We start from the raw sequence: 12,446 nt of genomic DNA, 5'->3' as shown, positions 1-12,446 counted from the left end.
CTTTGTCTGGGAGGTCAGCAGTACTCTCAAAGTGTACGTACAACGTCGTCCTCCTGAAGACGAGAGGCTCTCTCTTTTGTTCTTGTCTCTGAGTCATCCCCACCTCTTTATTTTGAATGATGTTAGTTTAGCTGTGAAGCAACCTCCCATTGTTTTAGTACATGTACAGTGGTGATTACTGTGTCAGGTTTGTGCCAACAATTCTTTCTGGGTTTCAGCCTTTTCTTCAGACTAAAGCACCAATTTTCCCCTCTGTTTATAATAGTTTATTTTCTTCAAAGGAGGTTAAGTTTTCAACTTAGCATTTAGGTTCATGTTTAAAACTATTTAATTCAATTTTGAAGAATTTTACATTTGAAATACTAGTCTACTAAGTAAGCATGATACTGATTTCTCCCTTTTGTTTTTCATATTTGTCACTCAGATGTCAAGGGGCCACCTACCCACCGTCTGTCTTGTGGCCAGTCACCCTACACAGAGACCACAACATGGGAGCGGAAGTATTGCATCCTCACAGACAGCCAGTTGGTGTTGCTCAACAAGGAGAAGGAGGTGAGATGGATATTTCTGAGGAAAGCTACTTCTCTTTCTTTTTTAAGAGATTTTATTTATTTATTTGACAGAGAGAGAGAGAGACAGCGAGAGAGGGAACACAAGCAGGGGGAGTGGGAGAGGGAGAAGCAGGCTTCCCGTGGAGCAGGGAGCCCAATGTGGGGCTCGATCCCAGGACCCTGGGACCATGACCTGAGCCGAAGGCAGATGCTTAACAACTGAGCCACTCAGGCACCCCGCTACTTCTCTTTCTGACCAGATTCCTGAAAGCTAGTTTTTATTTGCATTTTGTTATGAGACATTTATAGAAATGGAGGCTGTATGAATGATAAATTATAAGTACAGGCATACCTCCTTCTATTGAACCTCACTTTATTGCACTTGGCAGATACCACATTTTAACAATTTGAGGGTTTGTGGCAAGCCTGTGCTGAGCAAGTCTGTTGGCGCCATATCTCCAGTAGCATATGCTCATTTCGTGTCTCTGTGTCACATTTTGGTAATTATCACTTCAAGCTTCTCCATTATTATTGTATTTGTTATGGTGATCTATGATCAGTGATCTTTGATTGATGTTACTGTTGTAATCATTTTGAGGCACCATGAACCGTACCCATCTAAAACGGTGAACTTAATTGATAAATGTGTATGTTTTGACTGCTCCACCGACAGCTGCCCCCATCTCTCTCCCTCTTCTCTAGCCTGTCTGAGATTCCCTGAGACACAACAATATCGAAATAGGCCAGTTAATAACCTTACAATGGCCTCTAAGTGTTCCAAGTGAAAGGAGGACTCTCACATCTCTCACTCTAAATCAAAAGCTAGAAATGAGTAAGCTTAGTGAGGGAGGCATGTTGAATGCCAAGTGAGGCTGAAAGCTAGGCCTCTTAAAGAAAAGTTCTTGAAGGAAATTAAAAGTGCTACTCCAGTGAACACAGGAGTGATAAGAAAGTGGAACAGCCTTATTGCTGAGAAAGAGCAAGTTTCAGTGGTCTGGATAGAGGATCAAACCAGCCACAACATTTCCTTCAGCCAGAGCCTATTCCAGAGCAAGGCCCTAACTCTCTTCAATTCTGTGAAGGCTGAGAGAGGTGAGGAAGCTGCAGAAGAAAACTGGAAGCCAGCACAGGTTGGTTCATGAGGCTTAAGGAAGGAAAGAAGCCACCTCCAGTACATGAAAGCTCAAGGTGAAGCAGCAGGTGCTGATGCAGAAGCTGCAGCAAGTTCTCCAGCAGATCTAGCTAAGATCATTCCTGAAGGTGGCTACCCGACACAACAGATTTTCAGGGTAGACGAACAGCCTTCCGTTGGATGAAGACGCCACCTAGCACTTTCAGAGCTAGAGAGGACAAGTCAGTCCTGGCTTCAAAGTTTCCAAGGACAGGCTGACTCTCTTGTCAGGGGCTCATGCAGCTGGTGACTTGAAGTTGTAGCCAGTGCTCATTTCCCATTACGAAAACCCTAGGGCCCATAAGAATCATGCTAATTCTACTCTGCCTGTGCTCTAGAAATGAAACAACAAAGCCCGGATCACAGCACATCTGTTTACTACACGGTTTCCTGAAATATTTTAATCCCACTGTTGAGATGTCCTGCTCAGGAAAGAAGATTCCTTTCAAAGTATGACTGCTCACTGACAATGCACCTGGTCCCCCAAGAATCCTAATGGGGAGGTATATCAAGATTCATGTTGTTTTAATTAACGCAGTGTCCATTCTGCAGCTCATGGAAGACAGAGTAATTTTGACCTTCAAGTCTTATTCTTTAAGAAATACATTTCATGGGTGGCTCAGTCAGTTCAGCGACTGACTCTTGATATCGGCTCAGGTTATAGTCTTAGGGTCATGAGATCCAGCCTCAATGCCTAGCACAGAGCCTGCTTAAGATTCTTTCTCCTTTGGGCGCCTGGGTGGCTCAGTTGGTTAAGCGACTGCCTTCGGCTCGGGTCATGATCCTGGAGTCCCAGGATCGAGTGCTGCATCGGGCTCCCTGCTCGGCAGGGAGTCTGCTTCTCCCTCTGACCCTCCCCCCTCTCATGCTCTCTCTATCTCATTCTCTCTCAAATAAATAAATAAAATCTTTAAAAAAAAAGATTCTTTTTCCTTCTTCCTCTGCCCCTTCCCCCACCTGTGTGTGTGCTCGTGCTCTCTCTCTCTCAAAAAAAAAAAAAAACAAACTCAAAAACTACATTTCATAAGGCTATAGCTGCCAAAGATGGATCTGTGCAAAGTAAATTGAAAACCTTCTGGAAAGGATTCACCGTTCTAGATGCCTTTAAGAATGCCTGTGATTCATGGATGGGAACAGGTCAAAATATCCACATTAACAGGAGTTGGGGGACAAAGCTGATTCGAACTCTCATGGATGACTCAGGGATTCAAGGCTTCAGAGGAGAAAGCAACTGTGGATGTCATCGAAATAACAAGAGAACTAGACTCGGAAGCGGAGCCTGAAGATGGGACTGAAGTGCTGCAATCCCATGGTAAAACTTGAATGGATGAGGAGTCCTTCTTGGGGATAAGCAAAGAAAGTGGTTTCTTGAGATGGGATCTACTCCTGATGAAGATGCTGTGAAGACTGTTGAAATGACTACATAGGATTTAGAATATTATATAAACGTAGTTGATAAAGCAACAGCAGGGTTTGAAGGGACTGACCCCAAGTTTAAAAAGTTCTACTGTGGGGCACCTGGGTGGCTCAGTCAGATAAGCGTCTGCCTTCGGCTCAGGTCATGATCCTGGAGTCCCGGGATGGAGTCCCAGGATCGAGTCCCACATCAGGCTTCCTGCTCGGCGGGGAGTCTGCTTCTCCCTCTGATCCCTCCCCCCTCATGTGCTCTCTCTCTCTCTCTCTCTCATTCTCTCTCTCTCAAATAAATAAAATCTTTAAAAAAAAAAGTTCTACTGTGGGTAAAATGCTATCAAACAGCATTGAATGCGACAGAGAAATTGAGAAAGGAAGAGTCCGTTGATGTGGCAAACTTCATTGTTGTCTTACTTTAAGAAATTGCCACAGCCACCCCATCCTTCAGCAACCCCCACCCTGATCAGTCAGCAGCCATCAACATCGAGGCAAGACCCTCCACCAGCAAAAAGATTATGACTCCCTGAAAGCTCAGAGGATGGCTAGCATTATTTGGTAATGAAGTTTTTTAAAATTGAGGTATGTACATTGTTTTTTAGACATACTGTTATTGCACATTTAATAGACTACAGTAGAACGTAAACACAACTTTTATGTGCACTGGAAATCCAAAAAACCCATTAGACTCACTTTGTTGTGGTGGTCTGGAACTGAACCTGAAATGTCTCTGAGGTATGCCTGTAAGTCTAACGGGTTGCTCGTGTCATGATGATATCCAGTTCTCATGAAGGAGCGAGTTCAACAAGATAGGGTTGGATTTTCACTGAGGAACAGTGAAATAGATATTGAGTTGAGTATTTTGGAATGAGAACAGATTGGATTTGGTAGACCTGGCTCCAAAAATTGCTTGGAAGGGCTATGGGACGTGATGTCCGTGTAGCTACTGTAACAGATGGCACTCTCAGGGATTCACTGAGAGAGGTTTAATGAAGGGACTATTGACAGAGACATGGACAGCATAAGGGACCCACCAAAGAGTGTGAAGCACCATGAACTAGTAACAGCAGAAATCTTGTTATCACCCTAGACTTTCAGGGCCAAGAAGGGAGCGGTGCTTCTGGAAACCAGAGGATGGGTTGCACGAGAGGGCTGCTTGGCAGTTAGTGTAGCATTACCCAGAAGAGCACGGCTTCTGCCCAAACAAAGATGGGCAGCAGGGAGGAAGCAAAGGAGAAGAAACCCTCCAGCTCTTTTCTTGCCTTCTGATTTCTTGCCAGTTGTTACCTACTAGCCAGATGTAACTTGAAGCCAGAGGAAAACAAGATTGCTCTTGCACCAAAGGGAGAGAAGGGCTGCAGGTACATCTGGAGAGGTTGGCAGAATGTAGTTAGCCCGGCATCGAGCTCTAGGTGAACTCTTTGTCCTTCTAAATGAAGAAAAACCCTTGAGCTTATCATATACTATTTACTACTTTACTCAAACTGTGACAGTGTACAAGTCCTTCCACATCCAAATAACTCATCTGCTTATTGCTGATCTGTCAGAGAGTTGAGATCATTCTGATTTGGTAGGTCCATAACCCCGCTTTACCCCCTACCTCCACAGCATAAACAATATGTTCTTGACAAAGAAGAGGGATTAATGAGAGGGGAGGAGAAGAAAAGATCTGGCTCAACAAAGGACAAAGATTACTTGCCAAAAATAGAGGTAAATACCTAAAAAGCTGTAGATAAAATACCAGTTTAGTAAGTCATCCTTCCTGGGAAGTGAGTTCAGGGGCAGCAGTGAACAGCAAATACGTTTCTCAGCTCTCGGCTGTGGCTCCCTATCTCCCTTTTCTCTTCTCCTCGTCTCTGTCCCTTTTCTTTTCTATCCCTTCTCTTACTCAGCAGTCTTTAATATAGTAAAGCCAAGGTAATAACAAGAAAAGAATTTTAGTTTCTTTATTTTAGTTCTTTTTTTTTTTTTTTAAGATTTTATTTATTTGACAGGGAGAGAGGGAACACAAGCAGGGTGAGTGGGAGAGGGAGAAGCCAGCTTCCTGCTGAGCAGGGAGCCCGATGCGGGCCTTCATCCCAAGACCCTGGGATCATGACCCAAGCTGAAGGCAGACACTTAACAACTGAGCCCCCCAGGCGCCCCTCTTTTATTTTAATTCTTACTTCCGAGGGCCTAGCTCAGGTGCTCTTTATGATGCTTATTCTTTTTTTCCATCTATTGAAAAATCTGCCTTGCTTTTGTTACCATCTCCCTACCCATGACCCTTTTCCAGTATTTTAATATTATTAAGTTTTATTTTATTAAAATAATGTAATAAAGGTCAGCCTTTTCTGGGAGAGTCTAGTACATGTTGCTGTGTTTATATTAAGTTAAAACATAATAAAAATTGGTGGAGTGAATATTAGTATAGAAGATTTCTAGTTATCCAGTTTGAATAAACAGATAATTGAAAATGTTCATTTTAACCAACCTGCTTTGTCAGCAGTCATTTATCAGAGCTATTAATAAGGAGTGTTATGAATAGATCATTTGCTATCTTTCTGCCCTTATCTACCTTTTATTCAATTTAGTCCTGTAAGAAATTAAATAGGATAGAGAGCATAAGTCAAGAAACATGCCTTATCTAGAACCAAGATGAAATCCACTGATTAAAGATTACTGATTGAGTATTCCAGGCCTGGGCCCCACCTTGTCTCATAAAATAACTGTCAATGAGGAGTAACTTTCTGAAACAATATCTTGCATACTTTGTTTTTATGCCAGTCATCCTGAGTAGCCCTGGACAAATGGGGAACCCCTCATCTCCCACGGTCTGTATATGGCTCTGTAAATCCTCTTTTCTGTCCCTGCCTTCTGCTCATCTTTTACCACCTCTTAAAACCCTATCACTATACCCTCTGCAAGTCACAGTCCATCATCAGCAAACCCAGCTGTTTCTTCCAGCTGTTCTTTGTAGGCATCTCTTAACTTCTTGGTTTCAAGAGAACCTGTGTTTTCCCTGAGAACACCATCTTCTGTGAGGTCCTGTCAAGTGATGGCTGTTTTTCTCCCACAGCCCTCATACCACGCTGCCTGTAGTAGTTGTTCTTCCTCTTTCTGACTGCTTCCTGCCCTCCCTCATTTTCCCTAAAAAGTCCAAATCCTGCATCTCCTCTTATAGTCATCTTCCTTTTCAGTCATTCCTTTTCATTTTTTGTTGATTTGAGCTCCTGGCTCATTATCATTAGCTTCAACACTACTTTGGCCTTATTTTGTGATGATTCCAAAATCTGCAGAGACGCTTCTTCCAACACATTGGGTCTGAGGTCCTTGACCTCTCTCCTCCAAGAATCTTTTCCTCTACCCCACCTCATCGCTACAACTTCTTCATATTCTCAATTTCATGCATTTTACACTCTCCTCATCACCTTCTGCTTTCTAGCTCATCCCTTATTCCAACAATCCTTCAGTCCTTTTGAGACCCATGGTCCATTGATGCTATAACCTTTTCTGACCCTTAGACCTCTGATATCCTCTCTTCCCTCTTCACCCAGCCTGAATTCCATGGTCAGCCATTCTGATCAATCCCTTGCATACTATTTCCTTGCCCTTCTCATGCATTATCATGCTTACTTGGCAACGCGATAGCTCAGTCAAATCCTGCCCCTCTTCTGTCTTGCCCTGCTTCCATGCAGCATAATGTGTCTGCAGAAGATCCATCATGCTGACGGTCTTTAAACTAATGGCTGCAAACCTCATGTGAGCCCCTAATGCTGCGTGGCAATCAAAAAACATTTTCCTAGCTTAATTATTGTCCAGCTCTCCTGAACTAATACTTCTCAATCTATGTGCGGTGAAGGACCAGTGTTTTCTCCACCTGTCTGTGAACAAAATACAATAAAATGAATAGTTAAGAAAATTGAAATTTTAAAAAGATGTAAATACACAAGTCCCAATTTTTTTTTTAAAGATTTTATTTATTTATTTGAGAGAGAGAATGAGATAGAGAGAGCATGAGAGTGGGGAGGGTCAGGGGAAGAAGCAGATTCCCTGCTGAGCAGAGAGCCTGATGTGGGACTCGATCCCAGGACTCCAGGATCATGACCTGAGCCGAAGGCAGTCGCTTAACCAACTGAGCCACCCAGGCACCCACAAGTCCCAATTTTTAATTAGATTTAACCAAAATGAAATTATAATTCAACAAATATACACAGAATAACCATAACACAGGAAAAGAAGAAATAAAATCATGAAAATTGTACATGTTCATGGAAAGTGAGCTGTACAGTGAAACCCATTGATCACATGAGGCACACTTCTCAATTTCTGCACTGTTAAATTATTTATTGCAGACCAGTAACAGTTTACACAAAACCTTGGGCCACACTTTGAGTAGCACAATCCAAAATGATTTCTAAAATGACTTTTTCTCAAGGCCTCTGGATGGCTCAGTCAGTTAAGTGTCTGCCTTCCGCTCAAGTCATGATCTTGGGGTCCTGGGATTAGGCTCTCTGCTCAGCGGGGAGTCTGTCTCTCTCTTTCCCTCTGTGCATGCGCTCTCTCTCTCACTCTCTCTCAAATAAATAAAATCTTTTTTTTTTTTTTAAGATTTTATTTATTTATTTGACAGAGAGAGACAGCTAGAGAGGGAACACAAGCAGGGGGAGCAGGAGAGGGAGAAGCAGGCTTCCCGCTGAGCAGGGAGCCCGATGTGGGGCTCGATCCTAGGACCCTGGGATCATGACCTGAGCCGAAGGCAGACGCTTAACGACTGAGCCACCCAGGCGCCCCCAATAAATAAAATCTTTTAAAAAAAATTATAAAATGACTTTTTTTTTCACATCTCTTCTATTCTAATCCTTTCTCTATTACCCTCTTGTAGCTGGTTACTTTGCTGCGTATTTCGCTGAGAAAATTCAAGCACCCAGAAGAGAACTTCTGCATACTTCATTACCATATACCATGTCTGCCCATTCACCAGCAAGCATTTCCCTATATCCTGATTTGTCTCTTTTAACTATGGTTGACCTGTCTACAATCCAGTGGTCAGCCCCTCCACGTGTGTGCATTCCATTACTTCTCACCTATTCAAGGATGGATCACTAGCAATTCTCCCCTGCTTCTTTTATGTCTTTAATTTTTTGCTCTCTACTGGATCATTCCCCATCAGCATGCTATTATTTTTCCCATCTTAAATGAAGAAATAAGCCTGGATTAATCTCACTCCTCTTTCTCTGCTTCCCTTAACAGTAAAAATTCTTTAAAACTTTTAAACCCATTGTCCCTAATTCCTCTTCTCTCATTCTCTCTTAAACTTGCTCCATCAGATTCTTACACCATTTATACTCTTGTTAAGCTCACTGGTGACCTCCACCTCGCTAAATCCAGGGGTCAGTTCTCCATTCTCATCCTACTTCATCTGTCAGTGACATTTAATACAGTTGATTACTCCTTCCTTCTAGAACCACTTTTCTTCTCTTGGCTTCTATGACCTCATGCACTCTTAGTTTTCCTCCTGCCTCTCTGGAGTCATCCTTCCTCCTGAGTCATCTTTGCAGATTTCTCTTCTCTTTAAATCTTAACAGGGGAGTGCTGCAGAGTTCAGTCCTTGGGCCTCACTTCTTTAGATCTCATCCAGTCTTAAGACTTTCAGTACCCTCTAGTGCTGTGATTCCTAGTTTTACATCTCAGGCCTAAACCTCTCTCTTCTCTAGACCCATATATCCATCTCCTATCACACCCCTACTTGGAGAAATAGTCATCTCCAACATGCCTCACACTAGACCCCTAATTTTCCCTCCCAAACCTGCCAGAGGCCATCTCTATTTCCATTAATGGTAACTCCATTCTTGTAAATTTCCAAGGCCAGAAACTTTCCCAACTCACTCTGTCCCAGCCATTCTGGTATTGTTAGGATTCTTGAACACATCAGCATGTTCCTGCCTCAAGGCCTTAGCCTTGCCTTTTCCCTCAAATATTTGTATGACTCACATTCTCACCTCCTTCAGCTCTTTACTTACACCTGCTCACCTTCTCAATAAGGCCCACCCTGACCAGCCTATTTAAAATTACAATCCCTCCTCATATCTCCCATCTAAAACTTTGATCTAATTACTTGGCTCTGATATTTTTTTCCCCTATAGCATTTACCACCTTCTGAAATGCCTTATACTTAATTTATTATGTTTATTGTATCCCTTCCCCTACGAGGATGTAAGCTTTAGGGCAGGGATTTTGTCTGTTTTGTTCAGTGCTATATTCCTCAGTGCTTAGAAAAGTTCCTGACACCTAAGTAAATTCTCAATAAATATTTGTCCAATAGATTTTTTAAAAGGCAAATTATAAACTTTGATTCTGAATATCCATTTCCTTAATATAAATTTGAGACTTTTCTATCTTTTCCTTTTATGTTATAAATCTTCCTAGAACATGAGGCTTAATTCCATATTTTTTCTAAAACTAGGTAATAAAAAAGGAGAAAAATAATCCATAAGGTGCTTTTCCATTGTTGAATGTTTGATTCATTTTTATTTATTTATTGAGCATCTATTTTGTGTGCAGTATTGTGGTTGCAAAGATGTAGTCTATTTGGGGACACATTGAGGTAAATTAAAAGCTATGATCATTTGGAACTCAACAGGTGATAGCTGTACAACATTGTGAATGTACTAAATGTCTCTGAATTATTCAATTTAAAATGGTTAATTTTAGGTTAAGTGAATTTCACCTCAATAAATTATTTCAAAAATTATAACCATAAGGGAAGGATTAACCGACATATTGCCTGGTTGGGTTGTGATGTGAAATGAAGAACGCCAAGAAAGATTTTACAGAGAAATTTTTGATTGAACCATGTCTTTAGGGACAAATAGAAGCTCAGAGGGAGGAAAAGTAGGGAAGGATAGTCCAAGTATGTGTAAGGATACAAAGTCAAGAAACATATCTCTTTGGCAAACTGCAAAATGTTCAGAATTTTTGGAATAAAGTTTGCAAGAGGAAAAAAAAATAGCTGATAGCTGGCAAGAACAAAATAATAAAGTGCCTTGAAGGCCATGCTAAAGAATTTGGATGTTATCCTGGAAATGATTTAGACCATGGAAAGGTATTTAACAGGGCAATAACATCATCAGATTTGCTTCTTAGAAAAGTAACTCTGTTGATCATGTGGAAAATTGAGTGAAGGGATTGGAAGGAACTACATGAGTACATGAGTAAGATTATTGCAGTAGACCTGGTAAGGGATGATGAAGGGATGATGAGGGTACAAAGCAGATACAGAGACAGTTTAATGCCCTGAGACAGGTGTGTTCTGCCATTAAGTTGGAAAAACTGGATTAAATCTCTGATAAAATGTAAAGCCATTGCTGTGCCTGCTACTTAAATGATAAACTTAATATATTGTTAATTTCATTACAGGAAAGGATTAGAAAGCCACTTTTTTGGTGGAAGGATCAGAGTATGCTGTCACGCTTCTACCTTTCACCCACATTATCATGAAGAGTATAACACTTACCTTTGGAATTATGCATTGAAAATTTAGAATTCATTGAAACAAGGAGTTTAAGGGATTTCCTGCTAAAATTACCTAAAAAGGCTGTTTTAAACCTTAATCAACTAATCACCAGGGTGTTTATTGCTGTGTTCAGAAGATAATTAAGAGATTCTATAAGGATTTAAACTGAAGCCTTAGCCAGGCACTGCTGGAATGTGGGAGGATTATATTAATCTAGTATCACTCATGTATTCAGTGTGTGGGATCTTTTAGCGCTCTCTCTTAACTCTGCATGTTTCCTGTCAGAAATGGGAACAAGTCTGCTTGGGGGATATACATGGGAAGAGTGTTAAATACACCACTTACCAATTTGAGAATATAACAGAAGGGTAGGTCTGGGCAGAATGCTGAAAGAAAAGTCTGCCAGGAGTATCACCTTGAGAAATGACTCATTGGTTCAGTAAATTGCTTCATGCAGATTGTGCCAAATAGACATTGCTTATGTGTTATGAAATACACTTCCCTGCCCGGATGCCAGCAAAGGCCCCAGCTGGCTTGGCACCAGCCCAGTTCAAAGAGGGTGTAGGAGGCCATTTGAATTCCATTTTGCTTGCAAGAGATAAGACCAAGTAAACGAGAGATTAAGGAGTGGAGGGAAATGGCAGAGAGGACAATCATGAACCCCTTTAGGGTACAGCCAGCATAAAAATACAAAAGAAAGCTGAATTTGTGAGTTTCTTTTTTTTGGCAATAATAAACCATTAGGAAGGATAAACCTGGCTCCATTTTTCTCCATTCAGATTCTACTTTCTGTAGTTGGAATTTTGAAAGCTGGATGGTAGCGTATAGGCAGCAAGGTAGTAATAATGCAATTTAAAAATATCTTAGAATATTTTTATTGCTTTTGGAAAGCAATACTTACACTCAGATATATTGATGAAAACAGCATTTAGGCTTTGTGCAAACAGCCAAAAATCAACTATTATTTATCCTGGGGTAAACTACCCATGGCATATTTCCTTCAGAACCACTTTCAGATTATTCAGCAGATACATAATGTGCCCCTGTATTGTGCATTCACTAGTTAGGAGTTACAAAGAATAAAAGACAGTTCCTTCCCCTCTCTATCCCCCATACCAAACTTTGTTGTGGAAATAAGACAGATTTTAAATGGCATTTGATAAATAGCACAAGTAAACTTGGTAGAATAAAAGAAATAAATTCATTTATTCTGAAGGACTGTAGTCTGTGTCATTAAGATGCTATTGGCAATGGGACATTACCAAGGGAAGCTGTAAAAAGGAAGCGATTTGGGGCGCCTGGGTGGCTCAGTTGGTTAAGCTACTGCCTTCGGCTCAGGTCATGATCCTGGAGTCACAGGATCGAGTCCCGCGTCGGGCTCCCTGCTCGGCAGGGAGTCTGCTTCTCCCTCTGACCCTCCCCACTCTCATGCTCTCTCTATCTCATTCTCTCTCTCAAATAAATGAATAAAATCTTAAAAAAAAAAAAAGCGATTTGATCAAAGCTATGTGTTATGAATATTAATCTGTAGAATGTCTTGGAAAAGGGAGAGATAGGAAGGAGACAGACCAAGGAAGAGACAACCATTCCTCTGATCTAAAAACTGGAATAGTTTCCCAGTGCTTCCTGAATTATGTATGACCTGGTATTAAAACCCTCCCAATGCAATCATAATATATTTTGGTGTTCTATAGTCTACCACACTTCTAGAGGCTCTTGCTAAATTGGCCTACCCCCTTTTCCAAAACAAAGCAAATGTCATATGTTTACAACTTCTTGGCTGATGTTATGTCTTTTCCTTTGCCTAACATGGCCCCCA

The 12,446-nt window shown here is 41.3% G+C and overlaps 1 protein-coding gene across 5 annotated transcripts in view; it reads left to right on the top strand.

The window, feature by feature from the left end:
* The window catches only part of RASAL2 (RAS protein activator like 2), a 359,788-nt gene that overhangs the window by 172,943 nt on the left and 174,399 nt on the right, over positions 1-12,446 (top strand). For all 5 annotated transcript variants that reach the window (XM_064594269.1, XM_064594270.1, XM_045877377.3 and 2 more), the window contains one exon: positions 425-552. In XM_064594269.1, the coding sequence (XP_064450339.1) occupies positions 425-552 (128 nt within the window). The remainder of the gene's footprint in view (positions 1-424; positions 553-12,446) is intronic.

The sequence above is a fragment of the Mirounga angustirostris genome, unplaced genomic scaffold (assembly GCF_029215605.1).
Source record: "Mirounga angustirostris isolate CCGP_5_RB_7025 unplaced genomic scaffold, mMirAng1.0.hap1 SCAF_6, whole genome shotgun sequence".
Classification (NCBI taxonomy): Eukaryota; Metazoa; Chordata; class Mammalia; order Carnivora; family Phocidae; genus Mirounga; species Mirounga angustirostris.
This window is presented reverse-complemented; position numbering and strand designations above follow the sequence as displayed.